Genomic DNA, 23,126 nt, shown 5'->3' with positions numbered 1-23,126 from the left:
TTTGACTCACTAATACTTTGTTATGGGTGCTTGGCTCAATCTTCCTATGAGATACTTTTCTGTAATATCTTGCCAGGGTTTTGTTTTTGTTTTTGTTTTTTCGTACCGGGGATCGAACTCTCAGTGTCAAGCTCACCAGGCAGGTGCTATATCACTGAGCTTAATCTCCAGCTTGTCAGGTTTTATGTTAGAGTTCTGCTGGCCTCAAAATGAGTTTAGAGAGTAAACCTTCTATTTTGGGAAAGTTTGCATATTATTTCTTCCATGAATATTTGAAATAATTTACTAATGAAGCTATTTGAGTTGTAGTGTACTTGTGGAAAAGGTTTTATAGTAGATACAGAGCTATTTAGATTTTATTTTTCTTTCTTTGTCTATTTGGCTAAGTTGTACCTTTGAGATACAACTTTGGATGAGTTGTATCTTTGAGATCTAAGCTACCAAATTTGTTGGAATATAACATTTTTTTCAAGTAACTTACTATCCTTTCAGTGCCTGTAGAATTAGTAGTAGTAACTCTCTTTCATTCTTAATATTAGTCTTTTATTTATATTTATATTATATTTTCCTCTTGACTTTTCTGCTGTATCACTTTGCATCATTTCATGTGACGTTGTTCTGGAGACCACAGTATACATACCTAACTTTCATAGAGTTAGTGTTGCATTACTTCATGTAAAATGTAGAAAACTTTCAGCTAGATAATACTATGATATTTGCTTTAAATATTCAGTCATTTTAAAGAATTTATGAGAAAAGTCTTTTATATTTACCCCTGTATATGAGCCTATCAAATGAATTTTTAATTTCAAATACTTTATTTTTAAGTTCTAATATTTCCAGGGTTTTTTTTTTAATGGTTCTAAATCTCTACTGAGAACTTCTGATTTTTCTCTCCATTTCAAATGTGTTTTCATTTATAGACTGTAGTTACAATGGCTTCCCAAAGGTCATTTCTTGTGGTTCCAGTATCTGATTATCGTGAGTTAGGTGTCAGTTTCTATTCACCTTTAGAATTGGTCACATTTTTGCATTTTATGTTTTGTTTGATTTGTTTTTGGGGTGAGAATGGGGATTTAACCCATAACCTTGAGGATGCTAAGCACACACTCTGCCAAAAGCAATAACCCTAGTCACATTTTCCTTATACTTTTTAAATTTTGAATAATGCCCTTGATACTATATTGTGAATGTTACATTGCATAGGCTCTAAGTCTCTGTTACATTCCTCTGGAGAATTTTCTACTGAAACAAAATCATTAACAATTATCTTGGCTAGGTAAGGCTATAAATTCTGCCTTTGATTGTCTTTAGCTTACAATCAGTCTTGTTACTTTTAAACCCAGGGAGTTATTTAAACATTTAATTTTCTGAGTAGGTGCAAGTTTGCCTCACATATTTGTAACTCATGGATTAGGCTGAGATATGTGCAGGTTTACATATGAAACCAGGTGAGTCTTTTCTCTGGCTCACAGATACTTCTTTTTCTTAGTTTCTCTGTTAAATAAGAATAAAGATATGGTTTCTGTTGGAGTTTTAATCACTAGAAGTGGTGCTCCTGTCTTGTATTGCTGCATAAGTAGAGCCTAAATTCAGGGCAGAACTGCAAGAGAAATGAGAAGGGCTGTGGAAGGACAAGGCCTCACACCCATATGTTGCCTTCTCAAGTTCCTGCTGCACTGTTGAACCCACCTACGTTTGCTTGAAGAACCTTCTAAGAATAACTTGTTAGTTCATCTTGAGTTTTAGTTGTAATTGGTGTGGATTGTGACCTTACTTTGCCATACCAGAACAAGAGCTACCGAAGATGGATTTTGAAGATGGATTTTCAGAATTTTAAGAATTACTATGCTATATCATTTGTCCTCTTCGAATAGTTTTCTAATGTAATGTTAATTGAGATAGGATCCATGAATCAGATGTATCTAGAACCTTTCAAATTCAACAGATTATTGCTATTTATTAGCAGTACACTTAATGTTTAATAACTCACAAAGTTATATTTTCTTGCTATCTTGAGAGAGACTAAAGGGTGAAAGAAGGGAAATTCTAAATATAACATAGAGAAATAATATACAGCCTGACTTGAAACTTGTCAGTCAATAAATACCGATATCTTTCTGGGATCCTGCTTTGTACACAAAAATGAAATCTACTAAACCATCCACACACCTGTAAAGCAGAGAAATTTCATTACCTCCAAAGATTCTAAACATGTAAGATTGAGTCCATCTTCAGAAATGTGTTTTACAAACCTGGTTTTCTATCATGAGTTATCAAGTGATGGCTCATTTTCCTTGTGATCATGACATCCCTTAATGGCTTACTTTGAAAAGTAACTCATGCATCCTCTACCAAGGCCCCTTGGCAGTAGCAACAGCATCATGAGTAATTACATATAAATATTCGAAACAATAATAGTAGCTCATGGAAGACTTATTTGGAGCCATATTTTGTGTTCTTATATTTGACAAACATTAACACTTAACCCCGCTAAGTTGTATTTTTTAAGTGAGTAAAATTAAATATGCCAGTGCCACACATGTGATAAGAGCATTTATTTTATACAGCTGAAATAAGAGTTGTAGTTCATGAGCCAACATGGATAGCTTCTTCCTAACAGATTAAGTGAAAGCTTGGTTTATTTATTCACTTATCACTCATTGTGTCTGGCAGCATATACTCTATCAATGGGAGCTTATGGTAGGCTGCTATACTTCAGAGCTGGGAAGTGAGTCAGAACTTTTAATTTTAAACTTAGACTTCTTGTAAGGCTTTCTATTGTGAGAATTGTTCTAATGAATAAAACCAATCTTAGCAAACTAGAAAAAAAACAGAAAATTGCACATTATTCAAGGGGTTCAAATATTATCACTCATGATTTCCACTAAAATATAAAATATTGTTTCTCTGATTATCAGACTTCCCTTAGGAATCACCATCACAAGTCAGCAGTTTCTATGTCAGTTGCTCAAAATATTTCCCATGTGACAAAGCCAGTCATATAAATTAGACTTCAACTTTTTGAAAGTCTTGAGTCATACTCAGTGTTCAGAGAGCCATTACAAAGATAAATATATCAAACTATATCAGTTGAAAATGAAACCAGTTGAAAATAATTGTAAAAGAAGCATAGAACAGACAATTTGCTTTCGTAAAGAACATTTCTGAGATAAAATAATATTTGTACATTCATTTAAATATTTGACTGCCTACTATAAGCAACGTACTCTTCTGGGCCCTGGGAATATAACTGGTAAAGCACAAATAGATCCTATCAGTTCTTGGATTCTCAAGAGCTTCACATCTGCAATTGTCACTTTCCCCTCCTGCATTGGTTTTGTTCTGTCATATTACATATATAGTTCCTCTTAGGAAAATAAATTCCTTTAACATGAAATGCTTCTCTAGTTGCCTTTCCAAAAAATTCCCTAAACCCTTTACAGAACATGTACTCAGAAGAGATATCTAAATTTATGATTCTATTTTATTATCTTTATACACATTCCAATCATGCTTTTGTACTCATCTCTTCACTGATATTACCCTTGTCAATGTCTCATTATACTACATTGCTAAATCCACTAACCACTTCATAGTCTTCATGCTTGCCCTCTCAGTGATAATTAATAGAGTTGATCATTTCTTCTCCTTGAGAAATTTTCCCTCCCTTAAGCTTTTAAGCCACCACTTCCCCACTCAACCCACACCACTAGTGTTCTAGGACCTAATCCTTCAATCCCCCTTTAAAACTCTTTCTACACTCTCTAGGTGAAAGCATTTTTCAATCCTATAGCCTCTACTACTATCTAAAAAGCTACAATTCATAGATGTCTCTTCTGACCTCTAAACTGCTATATCCAAATTTCTATTCAACATCTCTATTTAAATACCTACTGGAGATCTGAAACCCTATGTGTCCAGCACACAAATGCATGGGCCAAAAAAGAAAAGTCTAACAAATGGAAAAAACACTTTACTGATTTAGGAATTTCTCACATAAAAAACTAGTAATAATCCAAGAAGTAGTCAGTTCAGAACACACCCAGCAGTTTAACAGGAACCGGGCCTCTGATTTCTCGCTGCTCTTCCAACAGTAGTATCTTTCCTCTTGATGTAGGATGTACACTTGCACCCTCCATCCTGCCACATCCACATTAGCAAAAGGGACAATGTAATGATGCATCCTTTTCCTTTCAGAGACTCTCCATAGAAGTTCTAGGTAGTTTAATGTTTCATTGGCCAGAATGTAGACTGTGGAAGGCTGGAAAGCATAGCATTTAATATTCAGCTAAAATAGGAATTATTTTACTAAAGTGAATGAAATGAACATTAGGAGACAACCAGCTAGCTGTCACACTCCCTAAATCCAACCCCTTCGGTTCTTTGGTTCAGTACCACATTATCAAAGAGCCCTCCCTACCAGCCCTTCTATGCTGGCATTCCCTTTTGTAAATCTTCTTGCCCTTATGTAACCTTTTTTCTTTTCCATACTCAGCACTGTATGATACATGATTTTCTCTGTGAATATGTGTAAATATACACTATCATTTACCTATTTTTATATGAATTTGATTTCTGAACGTCCTACCCACTACAATTAGAGTAGGGAATTAGTTGGTGCCTTTTCCTGTCAGATAAGGTTGGTCAATGGAGAGCTCTCTGAAGAGAGAGTATTTGGAGGAAGAGTCAGCTAAACAGAAGTATAGGAGGAAAACTTTCCAGGTAGAGAGAACAGCTCAGTCAAAGGCCCAATGGGAGAAACACTCCTGCCGTATTCAGGGAAGTCATCCTGCATTTGGACACAGTAGGGCTGCGACATACTCAGGAGAACAGGAGAAGGTGAAATGGGAGCAACAGCCAGGTCTTTATGTAAGGTTTCACCTGTACCAAAGGCATAGGAAAGAGTTGCCAGTCCCTGGGCCATCTCAGCTGTTTTCCAGCTTTTGGGAAGGTCTGTTAAGAGCTACTCAGGAACTGCTAGCCACATGCTGTTGTAAAATGAAAATTTTGGTTCTCACACACTGCAAGTGTTCAACAGGCACTAACTGCTACCTTCGTAAGCGGTGCAGCTAGAGAACGTTCCATCCTTACAGAAATTTTGTAGGCAGTGCTGACCTAGGAAAGCCAATGGAAGGAGAAATAATGCCAAGTTTGCTTACTTCCTCTTTGTGATTTTCTCTCTTAGCTGTATTTTTTTTTAAGCTGGAATCAGTGTTTTTCTATTTAACTGGAAATATATGTGATGCCTAGAAAACTACCTGTGGCTTGTTACATATGTAAATGTTCTTGTGGATGATTTTTACATATGACAGAGAAGCTGGGAAGGACTGGTAAATCAGAAGCATTAACAATCACAATTCTTAACCTCATTATAAATACATTGCAAATGTAAAAATGCAAAATGTGGAAGCCATAAATGTGAAAGCTACTTTCAATTTGTTTTAATAGGTATTTTCTGTGTCTTATTATAACCCAGGGACCTTGCTGCAAGAAACTGCCTAGTAGGTGAAAATAATGTTCTGAAAATCAGTGACTTTGGAATGTCTCGTCAAGAGGAAGGTGGCGTGTATTCATCATCTGGCTTGAAGCAGATTCCTATTAAATGGACAGCACCCGAAGCTCTTAATTATGGTAAGAACGGATGTCTTTTCCTTTTTGTTGGTAAAAATGAACTGTATCAGCATGAAACAGTCACAAGCAATATTACAGTGTTAAGACTCCAAGTAAGGATGAGTGGAGGATGAACACAAATAATATATAACTGCTCGTCCTTTGATTAGATGTGAACACAAACTTAATTCATTGAAATTATTGGTCCAATTTTGGTCGTGGAATTGCTAGATGAAAAATGCAGACATAAGCACTTTTAAGTATGATATAGATTGCAGAGGTTCTTTTATCCAAAAATGATTATTTTAAGAGATGCCATATAAGTGAAAGTGTTGCTGCATCTCTTTGAATGTCATAATTGATCCAATAGCCTTATCTAATGTTGGACTTCTCCTTGATGTTGGACATCAAGTCACTCGATTCCTTAGTTTCTCATTCCAAAATCAAGTTTCTTAGCCTCGTAGTTTCTAGAACTTACATAAATCTTTAAGAAAGCAGAGTTGAGAGTTAAATTTTAAAACAGCAGGGATTTTTTCACTTGAACTTTGTGTGTCCTTGGAGGTGGAAGTAAGTATAGCTTGCATTATCTGTAGTTAGGATGAAATGGAACACAGAGCTAGGTAGCAGCTTACGAATTCAGAAAACACTGGAATGTGCTTTAAATGAAATTATAAATTACACTTTCATTAGCAGCAACAGCATATAAACCTAGGAGTTAATAAAAATATTATAAAAATGATACTTTGTGGGCTAAAAATGAAAAATTACCCCATCAAACTTACAAGGAATTTATAAATGCCTTAATTTAAGTGAAAGCCAAAGCTATTGAGGAATTGAGATAAAATCCACACAGGATGAAATTAACCATTTTAAAGTGAATAATTCAATGGCATTCAGTAACTTGTTAATCACAAGTTGGGCAACCAGTATCTACAACTAGTTTCAGGGTTTTTTTTCCCAGCATTCCAAAATAAAATTACCCGGTTAAACATTTTCTCTTCACTTGCCCACCAGCTACTGACAGCTACTAGTCTGCTTTTCGTTTTTTTGTGGATTTACCTCTTCTGGATGTTTCATGTACATAGGATTCTATATGTGGATTTTTTGTGTGTGGCTTCTCTCATTTACTATACTGTTTTCAAGGCTCATTCATATTGAGCATTATCAGTACTTGTTTCCCTTTTAAGACTGAATAATATTTCATTCTGTGGATGTACCACAGTTTGTTTATTCATGTATCCATTTTGTGTGTATTTGGGCAGTTTTCACATTTTGGCTGTTGTGAATAGTGCTACGTTGTGTTCAAGGGTTCACTGTATTCAATTATTTTTAGGTATATACTTAGACCCATATGGTGATTTTATCTTTGACTTTTTGAGTAATCACCAAATGTTTTCCAGATAAGGCTTCTGAATGTAATTGGTTTAGAAGGTGGTTAGGGTTAATTCACATGCCATAGGAATACTAGTTCACCCTTTGTCTTCCATGTACCACCAAAAGAGACTTCTGTGCATTTCCTACTGACTCCAAACCAATGTACATTCTAATCTGAAGACAGTGGCAGTCCTGCTAATTTCCATGGTGGTTCTTTTGTGGTATGGTTATTATTCTAGGGTTATATTACTGAAGGGAACAATCACAGGATAAAAGATGACAAAACATTTTTAAACGCAAAGGAAGCTGTAACTGGACTTGAAAGAGTCCCTAAAAATTTACCAGTAAAATACAGCTCTCTGGAATTTGTTAACCAGATTCACTACCTTGTACAGGTAGAAAAATCCTTTTGCTATTTTAAAGCAGTTTTACCTCTTGACTGCAGTATATTTTAGTTTAACTGAACCTGGCTAAAGTATTTACAAATTAAAGTTCTAACTTCAGATGCGTCTAACAGTCAGACCTAAATGCTTTTTAATAAAAACAAGGATGAAGTTTTCAATTTACAAAGAGACATTGTTTAGCCATCTTTAATACTAATTTTATAAGATGCAAAATAATTCAGATGAAAAAGAGGCAGATGAGGAACGAATTTGTAGTATTTATTATACAATCCAATGGAGAAATTCCTGAGTCTACAAGCCATAGGCCACTGTGAGAAATTTGTTAGTTCTTACAAACATTAACATACTAAAGACTGGATCTAAATCCTTTCATTTTTTTAAGTAAGAAAAAATATACATGTCTTTGAAAGTCCAGTTTCTTACTGTACTCTTTCATGTTTGATGGACACGTTTAACCTCATGTCCAAGAACCTTTTCCTCCCCAGTGATTCTTTTTTTCACTCTTACCTCCAGCTGTTCAAACACTGCCTAGATCTCCCATGCAGTGTGGTTTTAGGGTAGATGGGAAAAGCCTCCCATCAAAGGAGCCTCTCTACGCTGTGGATTAGGGCTATAGAATAAACTTCATTTGGTTAATGTTGTTAATTTTTGAAAATATAATACATATTCTTAAGAAAATTGGGCAATCCTAAAGTCCTACAATGTACCTCAGCTCTAGCCACATAATTTTCCTTCCCAGAGGCAAATATTCTTATCATATTCATCTTGTTTTCAAAGATTTTCCAGTTGTTTATGTGTGTGTATTTTCCCAACAATTGCTTTTTAATTCAGAATGCAAGCAGACTGACAAGTGTCACTAGCATCCTCAATCACAGCTTTCTCCAGTGGTGCTGTTTGTCCAGGGCAAAAATGATTCTCATCTCCACCTAAGAAATAAAATTGTATTTGTCAGTTGTTGAAATCTTTGCACTTGCAACCTAGTTGTCTGAACCACTGTAATCTCTGATTTAAGTAGTGGAATATAACAGGTATACACTGAAATGCAAGAGAGGCAGGACTTTAGTCGACAGTCCAGAATCAGGTATGTCCTTAGCTGCAGGCCATGGGAAGTCATCTCCACATTCTCTGCCTGTCCCCTCTAACTTGTAAGATGATGGTGATAATACCTTCTATCTGCAAGAGTATTATGAGAGTGAAACAAGAGAGAGAAGAACCACAAAATCCTATACTCTACATTATGACTTGTCTTGGCTTGCTAAAATTATTCAGCAAAGTCAAGTTCACAAGTCAGAATTAGAGTTGTTATAAATTTCACTTCTGGAGTGTGATTTTGATTTACATATAATGTTCCTTTCTTCTTCTCTGCCTAGATATTATCTACAAAATAAGATATTAACTCTAGATAGCTTTAAAAAGAAATTAGTCTTAACTTGTAGCCACTGAATGACTTTCATCTAAAGTATTAAATTATTAGATGCCAAACATGAAAAGCACTGATATGCAAAGAAGGAAACTAATCTTCCATGAAGCAGCACAGTGAATGTCCTTAATTACTCTCTACTAAGAAGGGAGCTGCTTCACACAGCCGGATCTGATCATCAGTAAACACACTGCAGACTTAGAATAGTTACCACAGCACAGACACACTCTCCTTTTCATTCTACTTTCTTGAAAACAAAAATGGTCTTCTATTTTAAAGCAGCATGGTGTTTTTAGAGGAGGGACGTTTTTAAATGCTGAAATGACAGAGTTAAGGCAAGAAGCTACAAGAGGCATAGAAATTGAAATCATTTAAGAAAACTTTATGATTACAAATGAAATGTAGTTGTGTGTGTCCTGTACATCAGTTAAATAAAAACAAATTGGAAGAATTTTGGAAATCCTTCTTCTGGGAACTGGAAAGAATTTTTCTACTACCCCTCCTTGATATCACATCATCTCCTAAAGACATTTGATTTTTATCTCTTTTCTTCTGAAGGCTATCAAAAACAATGAATTTTAAGAGTTTAGCTCATATAGCTCAATAAAACAGGTGCACCAAGATATTTTGACAAAACAAGACACCATGTAATTTGAAGAAATTGTTTCATCAGCTAGCTATGTTAATTTCTACTTTATTCAAAGCACAAAGAAAAATGTATGTTCCATAAATGAAACTATCAATGGAGAAAATGAAACCTTTAAGCATGTAAGAATATCTGTAAACAGTGAAATGCAAAAAAAAAAAAAATTGAAGTTAAGAAACTTTCCTATTGCTATAAGTTTGTTTGTAAATTTAGTGGAAAGAAAACAATGCAGGCAGAAAACAGAATTGCATGAATTCAATCTATTTAATCTTCTAAGCATTGATATATACAAGTTTGTTTTCTATAATAAAATCACTCATCTCATTCAGATACCATAGGGAGGTAAGGTGGTATGCTTGCTGAATATCTGTTCTTTTGGTAGGGTGGAGGGTGATTTCATAGCTGGCTTGATTAAACCAACAGCCTGGTGATTGTTCACTTAATTGGTAACATTTCTGGTCCTAAATTTAAAACCAGTAAAGAAAATAGGACAATTGGCCATTGGCTTCCTAGGAAATCCTTGAAAACAAGATAAATGTGTGCTCATGTGATAAACAGAAACAGTCACTGCTATGTCTCACGTAGTTCCGGCTGTTGTTCCCCTTGCAGGGAGATACAGTTCTGAAAGTGACGTGTGGAGCTTTGGCATCTTCCTCTGGGAGACCTTCAGCTTAGGGATCTGTCCATACCCTGGAATGACAAACCAGCAAGCGCGAGAGCAAGTGGAGAGAGGTGAGCAAAGATGTGGGTGGGCATCCACTGGCTAGGTTGGCAGGGCATCAGATGCTACCGATGCTGTCAGGGTACAGAAGGAGAGCAGAGATGTGAGGTGCATCCAGTCTGCTTTTGAAACCCTTGGGTGGTGTGGCTGTTACTCTGTTGCAATGTGAGACCTTGCCAGCCTCCAGAATGAATCATTACTCAAAGATGAAACAGCCTCTCTGGGCCCTGTGTGGTTGACTATCTCAACTGAGAGTGCTCAGCATTAAGGAGAATCGCAGAAGCAGCCCTGAAGCCAAGAGCTCTACAGATTTTACTTAGAATACCAGTCAGTGTAAGAGGAAGAGCAGAACAAAACCAATTTGAGCAAGGACCTGTCTCAAGGCTGGGCAGTTTTTGTTGGGGAAGGGAAAGAGCAATGGCCAGACACAGCATGCCTCTCAAGTTAAACTTCTTGTAGTCTAACATGTCCCCCATGTACAGTGAACACAAGTACTTTAAAGGATCACAATACACTGGAAATGGAGAGAGCCAGGCTTTCCTTGCATCTCTTCCCTGCCTAGCAGGATAGCTGCAGTGTCGTGCCACTCACTGTCTTCAAGGGCAACAGGATAGTGTTCCTCAACCTCCTCCTGCTTCTTCCAAACCAAATCAACCCTTAGCAGTACTGCTGACCGAAATGCTCTTAGTCTCAGGAATAACACTTATGAAGAAACCCTGTGTCACCCTCCACCCAGGGCCACCCCTCCATTCTGTTGTTCTAAGAGAAGCAGAAATAAAAGAACAGAGGTCCAAAAAAATGTCTTATAGCACCAGGCCAGGGAACATACTTACTAGAGTACTCCCAGATCCGAGATGGGAATAAATAGGTAATGATCACATTGTTTCATTGGTCCACAGATTGAGCCAAAAGATCGCTCTTGATAAATAGTGGAGCCCTAGCTGGTATCCAAGGGAGCCAGGGTTATGATGGTAGAATTAACTGGGTGTAGGACAATGCTTTTCTAACCTCCTTCCTACCTCTCCTATATAACCTCTTCCTAACCAGATGTACACACCACCCAGCACATGACTGGGACCCTGCCAGACAGCCGCTTATAAAAAAATATGACTCATACTCATTTTCATCTCACTATTGAATGAGTGTTTATAAAATCCTTATCTGTCTTTATCCTCAAAAACATAAGTTGTAGAGACGGTTTTTTAAGACTGCCCACAAATTATAATTCTAGAAGCAAATACAGCAACTAAAATATTCATTTGTATATGCATATCATACTTCAGTCTTTCTGACAAATGAATGAAAAATATGTTTTTTGGATTAGGTGATGGCTCTAATATTAAATTCCAAAGCACCTACAGGAAAGAGTTTTGAGCCTTAAAATCTATTTTTATTTGTATTATACTTACAACATAAGGCACTAAATTTTATCAACTGCAAACATTTATAGCTTATCTGCATTCTAAAGCCTCTGTTATTCTCTTGGGTCTTCAGGATACCGGATGGCAGCCCCTCAGCACTGTCCAGAAGATATCGCTAAAATTATGATGAAGTGTTGGGATTATAAGCCTGAAAATCGCCCTAAATTCAGTGAGCTTCTGAGAGAGCTCGATATCATCAAGAAGAAAATCACATAGTCACAGAAGCATGCCACGCTTGCCTTCAGGACCCTGTCCAGCAGAACAATACTGTTGTTCTCATTAACAATGAGCTTATACCACATTACCTGCAGCCATCTTCTAAGGTTATTTTTTTATTAACTGGGGTTTTTAAAAATATGTTCCACTTTAAAATATGTCAATCAAATTTATTCAAGAAATAGTCCTACCAAGGGCTTTATGAATAATACTGCCATTTCAGGCCATTGTAAATAAGAAAGCACAGGCTCTAAATGTGTGAAAGAATTTTTAAAAATCTGTCTTTGTAACATGTAGGGCCACTGATGTTTCTCAAAGGTTTTCTACTTCAGGCACAGTTCACAGGCTGCTGTCTTTGCCATAGACCTACTCAGTTGGTGCTATAAACTGCATTGGTAATATATGTTTGCAGGATACATTCCAACCACAGGGCTTTCTACTCTGCCAAGGGATCATACCTTTGAATATAACCTTATTATAATCTTGTGTTGGGAATTACTTGGATCTCCAAAGGTTTTTCTTTTCTTTTTTAACCAGAAAAAAACTCAGTAAGAGCTATCTTGCTCTTGCATTATTAAAGTTGTTGTTTTCCTCCTCCTCAGTCTGAGCATCAGAAAATGATGCATGCAGTATCCCCAAAGAACATGTGGTTAGTGTTTAGGCAGCTGCTTTTAAAGGATGTTACAGAGAGCTGGACAGCAAGAACCAGATGTGACCAGGTGGGCCATCTGGGAGAAAAAAGACAGCTAGCATGCTCATCAGAGTAGAGAACAGAGACGTAAAATCTGCCTTCTTATCAGACATGTTCCTTTGTAAACACATACACATCCACCTATCCCTTTTATGTTTTCTACATTCATCCAAAAGGTCTGAAGGGATGTTCCATGATTTCATGGATCCCTTTTAATGGCAACAACAACGAAAAATTCTTTCAGAAACACTACAATATACAATTCACAGAAATAACGATGTATTTCTAGTTGAGTATCTTCATTTTAGAGGAAGTACCCTAGAGTGTAATTCCCTTCATTTGTACCAGTTTTCAGAGCTATCATTCCTGACTTTTGTTCATAAACACATTCATGTGCACCGGCACACACACACACCTGAAGAGCAAGGCAGGAGCCTCTGAAATAGAAGGTTCAGAAGTCAAGTAAATGTTAACGAGAACAAGACCTGGGGATGGCCCTCCTGCTTCCACATTTCCCCTTCATTTGCCCTTACACTGCTCCCTGGAAGTCTTTATCAATAGCTGACAGGTCTTCAGGCACAGTGCTTATGATGTTTTATATAGATAAAATGTAACACAGAGTTGAAACTAGGATTCTGTTGTGCTAAATCTTAGTTGCATGCAAGGAGTTCCCATGACCATATACAGTCGCCTCTCAGGATAAATGCATGTGCAGGACATGGTCATGCTCAGGGGTAACTGTGGCCTGAAAGCCTTTTTTAAGTGCTCGGGCCTGTGCCCACGTAAGCATCACTTTGGGGATGATTTGTCTGTGTCACTGGAAAAGCTTAAGGGACAGAAAATTCCTCTGCCTTCTCCAGGTATTTGCTGCATGTGAGTATCATTGTGCAGAACTCGCACCACTCATTAAGGGTATAGATGGGGATACCGAAGAGAAAAATGGCTTGTGTTTCTCATTTCAATCTCTGCAAATTTTGTACACATTTACTGATTAATGCATTCAGACTAAAATGAAAACATAATAAACTTGTCATCAAAAGTATATTACAACATATAAAGCAACTTCTTTTTAATCAGCCTGGTTCTCCCTCAGGTCAAGTATTGTAAAGAAGAGGAAGTATTTTGATGGCATGCACCATCGTAAATCAAAGCACAGACTCATGAATTAAGATTGTCAGCTTTCAAATGTAAAAGTAGAAGAGTTCTGTTTCTTTCAGTGTTTCCAGGTGAATCTGTTTGTAGTGTTCCTTATTTGCTAAAAAGATAAAAAAGAAAGCGTCTCATCACTTAGCAGCCTTGGCACTAAGCTCTTATCGTAGAAAGAGAATGATGGTTTGGGCTTTAATTTTGTGAACAAGACCTGAAGCTTAATCCTTGCATTCTGGTATAAAGAGTGAACGTGGCATTGATATTTCACTCATCCAGGCTATTAGAATTTGCAATTCACATCATAACTCTGTGCTTAAATTAAAAAAGCTTTTCAAAAACATCATGACATCTGCAGCATTTAAATTCTATTTTATTCTTTGTCCCAAAGCAAGCAGTGGTACAGTTCAAGATTAATAACTCATTGGGAGTCTTTTGGGATCGTATCAGTTTTATGGAATATTAAATTTAATATAGGCACATGCATTAAGAAAGGCTTATGCAAACCATTTTTAGTGTTAATTTTGTCATGCTTGAAGCATAATTTATTCATCCCTTCTGTCACTGATAATTATTGGAATTATGTACTTTAGGAAGCTAATCCATGCCCAAAAAGCACACATGTAAATACTAATTTGAATTTGCAATTGATGTAGGAAAAGGAGGCTTCAGAACTGCACAAAATCCTGTGACTTGTTTGGTAAGAAAACAATTGCAACCAACCAAATTGCCACCAATCTGGATGTAATTAAGTCCAGTCACAAATCTTTGTGTTATTAATGGATTATCCAAGAGTTGCATGTATCACTAAGGCACAGCTCCCCTCATAATTCCTTGAATTAATGGCAGGGGAACTAAGGCAGTCTGACTTCTCCTGCATTTTTCTACCTTGACTCACCCAGGAGCCTTTATGAAACATACTTAGGTAGTGCATCATTTTTTTCAGGGAAATAACTTTTTAAATCAATTTTTTATTCTATGTAATCTAAGGTAACTTATCAAAGTCAACATACTCTTTTCCCAGAAATGTAATAAAAAACATTTCAGGTCTTATTTAAATTTTCAGAAACTGAGGCTGTATTTCAGCTCATCCTGCTACAAGGTCCCCCTGGAAAGTCTCATGTAATTATCTCTCTTATCTCCCAAATTTGACATGGGTAATAAAGTTCCCCATCCATGTTTGACCATTGTCTCACAAATACAGTGTCGGAGAAATATTTACTAGCAGATCAGTGTAACCCAAAAGCCTAATTGTTTTAAGTATCAGTAAGCACATTTCACAGTTGTTTTTTACCATAGGTTTATTTTGGAAAGAAACCAAAATGCCTTGTCGTTGAAATAGTTTTAATTTTAAGTAACAGTATGATTTTCCTGTCTGCTTCTATTTTATCATACAATTTTAAGAAATTTAGTTAGTGCCACTCAAATATCTTTTATAATGCTGGTGTGAAGATGTGTCAAGAACAAAATGCTTTAGTTATAAAATGTGCCACCCACTGAGGAACTTGTAGCGGGATAAACAAAACTCAGAATGGACAAATATGTCTCTGAATTGTACATCAATGTTGTTCAGAGTTATCTCAGCTGGACCACTTCATAATTTTTGTGAGTCATTAGATATTTTAGAAGTGTTACCTGGTATTCTATTTTGTATACTGTTTTGTGGCCATCTGTCATTTGAAGTGAAATTAATTGGTGTCTTCTGAAAAGGGCTTGTTTGCCTCAGCGCCTTACCTTTTACACACACTTCTTTTATGTACTGCTGACATTTCAGATGTTTCCTAACAGAACTGGCTGCCTACTAGTAGTGTTCTGGGTTACAGAAAGACTTTCATGTTTGGAGGTCAGGACCCTCGCATAAAACATGGTTCTGCAAACTAAACAGAACAACAAAGAGAAGAGATTGAAAGACATGTTTTCTTTATGTATTAATATCTTAAATGGAATCAAAGATTTTATATGAAAGTAAGTTTATGTTTCCACTTTATTAAGTTAGCATGAAAGTTTACCATTAAAGTGTTACCTCTTCTATTACTGATTTGCTTACACATACTAGAATTGTTTTATTAAATATTTTAATTTATTTTTCTCTGACTGGATTAGTTTCATATCAACTCTGAACACTACATTTGAGAGAATTCAGAACTACATATTTATTTTGCAAAGGAAGACAACTAGTTTTAAAAGTCAAGATTTCTTGTACCAAGATTACCTACTTGAAGGAATTATTGGTACAAATTTAAAGTCTCATAAAATTCTCATTTAAAAAATGATGCTTTTACAGAAAGTGTAAACTCTATAGCATAGCCATAATTCAACTTTAAACATTTAGTACCTTCTGAAAATCATCCTGCTGCCTCATACTGATTCAGAGATTAAATTCTGAGTTGTTAGAAGTGTAAATGCCTACACAAGAATCATTTAGCTGCCTAATAAGGACTGAGATTCCTCAACAGTAGAGATGTCCTGCTATGCTAAACTCTTAGTCACTTTAAACTGCACAAGAGGAATGCACCTGGGCCTCAGTGTACGTGTTAATGAGATACTGAGGCAAGCTTGCACGTGGCAAAAGAGGGAAGAACTAGTTATTCTAAGCAAGATGGGGCAGCCTACAGAGAAGGTGGGAAGATTAAAGTGGAACAAAGATTTGGACAGTGTCACTTTGAAGCCAGAGGAAAACAGTGCTATGAGGCCACATCCTTTCCTACAAAAAATAAGATCCCTGGAGCCAAAAGAGGCAAAATGTCACCTGCCAGTCAGTGTGTAGCCCTTTTCTTGCACTGACCAAAACCCTGTTCCTTGCATCAGGAGCAGCTCAGAGATACTGCTGCTCTGGGGGACATTTCCACTCATCATCCTCCACTTACATGTTCAAACTTTTTTCAAACTCTTTACACTTGCATTAATTATATTTACTAGTTCTTAAACCAAGATACCTGGTTATTCATACTTTACTAGAAATCTTTGTTTAGAGTGAACTTAATGTGGACTAAAGTCTTCTGTTTGAAAAGTCGCACTTTGCATTTTGACTGTTGACCAAATGGTTCCTCCTAGTTACCCACAGCGGGACTTTACAGTGTGGAGGTCTACTCTAATAAAACAGAATTCAGCAGGGAATAGGAAAATACAAATTAAGTGTACCTAATTGAGGTTACATTTGAGGGAAAGAAATCTTAGAAACATCCTACAGCCAATTGGAAGACAGCACAGCTAGGTAAGACCCAGGACAGAGGAAGGATGGGAGATGAAAGCCTAACAGCACCAGGGCAGAATGGTGCAGGGCTGACCTGCCCACAGAAGCATGCAGTACTTACTAACGGGAGCTGCTTCTCAGAAGGGCATTTGAGGAGCTTCGTGCGTGCTATTAAGGATTGCATGCCTCTCAGTTCTCTGCAGTACTTTCCCAAAGGGCACTACACTGGATATGGGTTTGGTTTCCTTATGCTCCCTCTCATCTCTGTAAGCAGCCGCTGTTGCATGAGTGGCCTTTGCTCTGTTTTTCTGTAAGGTTGCAGTGATGGTGATGCAGCCCTTCCTCAGTTAAATGGTAGCTGAGTACACATTATGTGTAGGGTGGCCAGTACTGCAAGAAAACTGTGAATATTCTTATTTTTCATTTATTACTGGTATATCTTGTAGTATAACACATTTAGTTACTCTCTTGCCAGCAAACTTGTAAGGACCCCAAATGAAAATATTTGAGATTCATTCTAAATTCAGTCTTAAGTTTCTAAACTAGCTTTCCAGTCATGATCATTGGAACCAGCAAGATGCAAAGTAATAAAGTTTTAGGTGATAAAAATGACTCTGGTAGCAGAATTTTATATTTTCCTTCAGTTTTATTTATTCATGTCAGGTACACAGAACACTGGAAGAGCTCATTTTTCTGGTATTTATTTTTTACTTCTGGTTATTATTTCCTTCCTTCATCTTCAGTTTCCTGATCTTTTGTTTTAAACAAACAAAAAGGTTATCAGCAGCTTGTATTGAATAACATCATAAGTAGCCCTAACTAAAGTTTCCTCTCCTTAGGCGCTCAGGGCCCCTGCCTTACAGGACCGCTCAGGCACCCACTCACCGAGGCTGCCTGTGCACTCAGTAAGTGACCACCTTCTTGTTTTACACAGCTGAGCGTGCAAAGATCTGGTTGTAGCCCTTGCTGCAGAGATAGCATGAGTGGGTGGCAGGTTTGTTACATGAATGGCATTGTTAGTGGAGGCTTTGAGACATGCAAGGCTACTCTGAAGATGTGTCCAGGGGGGCAGCCTGTTGTCCTGTTAAACTGGTCAGGTGACTTTCTACCCATCCCAAAGCAGTCCTGAAACACTAATTACCTTCACTCCCTGGTCAGATTCAGTTTTTTTCCATTTCATTATTTTATGCCAATTTTTTTATTAATTCCTTCACTTTCCTATAAGCAAATGTCTGAAAGTATTTCATTTATGCAGTATTCATAGCTTCAATAAAAACAGCAAATACAAAATCTTAAATCTCAGACAAGCCAATCTACCATAATCTGAAGACCCCAGAGCAATACTGCATTACTTCATCAGCTCTACAGTTCCCCAAAACAGAGCCTTCCTAAAAAACCAAACATCACATTTTTTACTTATGTGTAGGGAATGTTTTTAGTACTGGAATAAGGGCCTTCTAAATGCCCCCCAAAGCAGATTGTCAAATAACAGTGAGAAGCCAGATTTCAAACTATAAGCATCAAAGCAGACAGCAGAAACACCACTTTCCCCTTTCTGTCAGTTAAAATGCCCCTGCAGAAACTACCACTTAAGCAGCTCACCCAGGCATACGACATCAGACTGTATTTTAAAAGCGCAGGTCAGATACCAATGGGCTGCATCAGACAGGATAGATATAAAATGGCACTAAGAAGGAAATCCCCACACCACATTGGAGCGACAAAAATATGAATACAAAAAAAAAATTATGTGATTCCAAACTCACTAGTATTTTCTTCATGTAGCACTTGTCAAATAATACAACCTCGAAGTCTCATGTGAGTAGTCTGAACAATCTTCAAAGGGAAAAAAGCTTCATCCCCCACCTCCAGTTGAGGCCCACGTGTTTAAATGCCCTGAATTCAAAATCTTAAGAGTCTGAGAGGAAATTTGGGATGTATATTCTACGTGAAAAAATTACCCTGGCAGTCTTTGCCAGATTACCAGTCCATGCTGTTTTTGTAAATCCTGAAAGGGGAAAAAAAGTCAGACATCTTCTTACATAGGAATTTTCCTCTTACAAATTACTTAACTTTTGTAGAAATAGATTTACCTTCCTGCTCTTAAGAAATGCCAGACTAGTATACAAAAACAGAGGGTGAGGTGCCCAGAACCATGGTTGACATACCTATGAATGTTTTCTCCTAACCCAGAGTGCAGCAGGTTTTGTATTTAGGGTATTGGGTGCGGTGGAGACCCCATCCCTGCCAGGCAGAATCGCTCTCCAGCTGCAGTTAGAAGACTGAATCCACCAAAGGTCTCATCCCAACAACAGGGATTGTCATAATTCCTCCTGAGATTCTAGACCTTTCACATCTGCAGCATATAGGATAGATACACATTCCAAAGGAATTCACTAGTTTTGTCTTTAGTTTCAAAAAGATTGAGTCCATGAAGATTCACTGCATTTCCTTCAAGAATATTTTATAGATTCTAAATTCAATCCTAAACACAGATTCTGAGAATCAAATAAAAATCAAAGATACAGGGGAACTTCATTCTCATAACTAAAATGGCCAAAGAAGAAAAACTCCTATTATTCTGTGTTCACTTGAACATTTCACTTTGCTAAACAACATGTTAGCTATCCAATTTCATCCTGTCAAGGTGGAATGATGACAGGAGCATAGAACCAATGGGCCATTTCTAGTACTTATTCTCCTTCATAAACCATTGAGATTTCTCATAAGAAATGGCTTCTTTAGTAAGACACCTGTAGGTTTTATGTTTATGTCTAAACATAACAATTTAGATGGCCTCACTGAGCAGCTGAGTAAAGCGGGGATTGGTGGTGCGTACTCTGCTGACTTTATGTTACCATTTGTACTTTTTGGTTTGGTTTGGTCTGGCTTCTGGTAAGGGCCCTAAAAGAGTAGAAGACTCTCAGGTCATTTTTTTTGTGATTACAAATGGTTAAGAAAAGCAAAGTCTGATAAATACAAGAGAAGTTAATGAAGTTGTCCAAGTCCCATGAACAGCTCGAACTTGTTTAGGAGCCTTGACAAATTGAAAGCAAAGTCAAGACATACAAATGGTGCCTATCGTGTGACTGTGGGAAGGCACTACCGTTTTCCTAGTACAGGCCCACAGCACGTGGCTATGAAATACGACTTTTCCAATTTCTGACTCTTCCCTTTCCTAGAAGGTGAACTTAGGGTGATGAAGAGGGAGGGGGGCCTGTTCCCGGGTATGTCCCATCTGCAGGCAGCCTGGTGAGCAAAGCACTCCTGTGACCAACAAAGTTTTCTTTTAGTGCCAGTGTGTGGTCATTTAATGTCATGTTGAAGCACCTTTAATCTTTTTTTGTTGTTTTAAAATAATATATTTGTTAAGTAGATAAAAGAAACACTGGAAAATTGGGTGCTTCTTCTAGAAAGTTCAAGTATAAAACATACAAACATCATCTGAGTTTATCTGGCTTTGTAAACAAGTCTGAAAGTGAAAGCTAACTATGTAAAGCAGGTATCTGTCTTTTATCAGTTTTTAACTGAGACCTGTATTTAACATTTATTTATTAGTTTTTACATTGAGAAAAATTCCACTTTGGATTTTGGCTAACATTGTAGGATGTTTAATTGCTTCCCCCATTTTTAAAATATGACTTCATCACTTTTGTAAACTTAGACCATTTTTGAATAGCCTCCTTTTCCAATAGACCGATCACCACTCATGAGTCTGCAGAACCTCTTTTTTTGTATTCTTATAATAAATGTAAAATATTTGTAGCAAATTGTGCCTTGTCTTGTTTAATCTTTCTGTCGTGTTTATACTCCTCTTCCTTTTCTGTATAAATATGCTCTAAGAAGACAAAAGGGAAAGTGAGATTTCCATGGTAACTAGCCTCTTAGGGATAAAACATAGAAATTATTAGCTTTCAGTTTCACTGTAATTAAGCTTATGAATTCTGATGAAAATGGTGTGTGTTGCTTATAGCCCAATCATTAATTTCTCTGTTTAAACATCAGAACTGAAATGGAGTTCAAGTTTCAGTTCTCAGTCTGAGTTGGCTATTTGCCAGGATTTTTATACTTTTTTGTTTGGTTAGTTTTGTTTTTCATAACAGGATTTGTTTAGCTGTAGCACAATGATTTGGGGGAGAAAGGTGCCTGAGAGGGATGTTTGGAAAGGAGCTGAAACCTGCCACTGTGAAGCAGTTCAGCTGTGCAGCCCTGCCTGCCTTGAGTACAGGCTGAAGTGGTCACAGAGCCAGGATGCTTAACTTCCACGTACGCTTCACTCAGCAAATCGGAACCCTTCCAAACTACAACCTGCTACTTATACAGGTTCTGAAAAAAGGGCACCAGATTTTGCCCATTCCTGTGCTTTCCCTGTCCTAACCAAATCTTCTCAGCCCTAGTCTTGGCTTAGAGGAGTCCGCCCTCGTGGCTTCTCAAAGACGTGTGTAGTGTTTGTGTGGCAGCCCACAAGCTTCTCAAGATATGAGAGATGAACCTGTTCACTCCTCCTTGAGCTTCCTGCTTCCTAAACGCCCTGCCCAGAGATGTGTGTTTCTGGGCTCTTGGTGAAAAGTCTCACCATTGCTCTTAGCTGTCGAGGTTGCATCCTTTTCAGCAGGTTTGATTACTGACCCAGCATCCTTGACCACCTGTGCTTTTATTGAACTTAAGTTAATTAGACCAGATGCATGCATTATCAAGGAAGTTTCACTGTCTGACTGAAATCCTATTCCCTAGAATGAATGAACAGCATTCTTGAAATACCCTGGAGCTCCTATGGTAAGTCTGCATTTCACTGTAATTTCCCCCTCTAGCGATAACTAACCAGGCATATGGGGGTGACATTGCTGTAGAAAACAGAGATAGGAATTAGTTTGTTTTAGAAGCATCAGTGGTTACTCTTTAATTGAAAGCTGAGACTAATGAAGTGCTTCTCAAACTCCCCAAATCTGTTACAACTGGGCTGGCCAACACACCTAGGTCAAACTCTTGTTATCACACAAGGTTCCAGAGTCATCTGGTGTTGAAACAAGCACTGGGAGGCTGGGAAACTCTGCCCTCATCTCTGGTTGATTCTCACTAGTTTATAGATTCAAGCAGTGTCATTATCCTGGCCACAATTTCCTTACTAGCAATAAATGTTTTCCGGGGTAGGGGTCGTTCTCCATCCTCCTTAAAAGCATCCTGATTTTAGGGAGATTTCCACTAAAGTGCTGATGGAAAAGTAATTCCAGTTGCCCACCTGCCATTACAGAGGCCAAAGAATCCATAATTTTTTTTTAATCTAAATGGATCCTTTCTCCCAAGACCAAGTCTTGAAGGACAGAGTATGGCTAAGGCATTCATCAAACAGAGTCCATTGCTTCTCTGAGAGTGCTGCTCTAACTCCTGCTTCCAGCTCTCTGAAGAACCTGGGTTTCTTTGTATTCCCAGGCCATGTTATTTAGTCTTCCATTAACTTTAGGAACCTCTCCTTTTGGCCTTGTAGATAATTCCTCTTTTTGCTGAGTCATCCATGGTCTATTTCTGTTGCCTGCACCCAATTATGATGTCTAACGACCCTTCCAGTTCTGAGATTTTGTGATTGCCCTTCTCAGGTCATTTTGGAACACCTGGACCAGTGCTATGCAGGCTGGATTCTGTTCCTTCCCTTACTATAGTGGTGTATTAGTCAACTTTTTATTACTGTGACAAAATAGCTGAGATAATCAACTTAAAAGGAAAAAAAAGGTTTATTTTGGCTCACAGTTTCAGAAGTTATAGTCTGTGCTCTCTTGGCCCCACTGCTTTGGCATGCGGTAGCACAGTACATCATGGTGACAGCATGTGATTGTGGATCCCTGTTCTCATGGTGACCAGAAAGCAGAAACAGAAGAGGGGATGGGGTCCTGATACCTCCTTCAAAGGCATGACCCAGTGAGTTGACATCCTTCCGGGATGTCCTGTCTTCTAAAGGTTCCACCACCTCCAAACAGCACCACAAGCTGGGAACCAAACCTTCAAGATGGACCTTGGGGGACATTTAAGACCTAAACTATAGCAATTGGGCTTTTGAAATTCAAGAGTGATTAGAAAAAGGAAGGCTCCCTAAAGGTTCCATCATCTAATGTGCTGCTGAGTATCTGCACCAAGCCTTTTAATGTTTCCCCAGCTCAGGGCTTGAGTAATTCAAAATTATAAATGTTTCTTTTGCAGTCTCTCTGTGGTGATCCATGGCACTATAGGATAGTTAAGTGATAAGGTCAATGGACTACTATTATGAGAGGCTAATTGATCTAGCACAG

At 37.6% G+C, this 23,126-nt stretch overlaps 1 protein-coding gene across 8 annotated transcripts in view; it reads left to right on the top strand.

Moving 5' to 3' along the window:
• The window catches only part of Fer (FER tyrosine kinase), a 409,026-nt gene extending 388,411 nt beyond the window's left edge, over positions 1–20,615 (top strand). For 7 of the 8 annotated variants that reach the window (XM_063245478.1, XM_063245477.1, XM_063245479.1 and 4 more), the window contains 3 exons: positions 5,480–5,634; positions 10,067–10,189; positions 11,673–20,615. In XM_063245478.1, coding sequence (XP_063101548.1) covers positions 5,480–5,634; positions 10,067–10,189; positions 11,673–11,815 — 421 coding nt within the window. In that variant the 3' untranslated portion in view covers positions 11,816–20,615. Of the gene's footprint in view, positions 1–5,479; positions 5,635–10,066; positions 10,190–11,672 lie in introns of those variants that run through there. The other variant, XR_010046446.1, reaches the window with a different exon arrangement.
• Positions 20,616–23,126: the final 2,511 nt, after the last annotated feature.

The sequence above is a fragment of the Cavia porcellus genome, unplaced genomic scaffold, assembly GCF_034190915.1.
Source record: "Cavia porcellus strain 051 isolate PalLab524CR breed Dunkin Hartley unplaced genomic scaffold, mCavPor4.1 scaffold_2, whole genome shotgun sequence".
In the NCBI taxonomy this organism is placed as follows: domain Eukaryota; kingdom Metazoa; phylum Chordata; class Mammalia; order Rodentia; family Caviidae; genus Cavia; species Cavia porcellus.
Note: the sequence above shows the minus strand (reverse complement) of the source record. Positions and strands in the feature narration are given on the sequence as shown.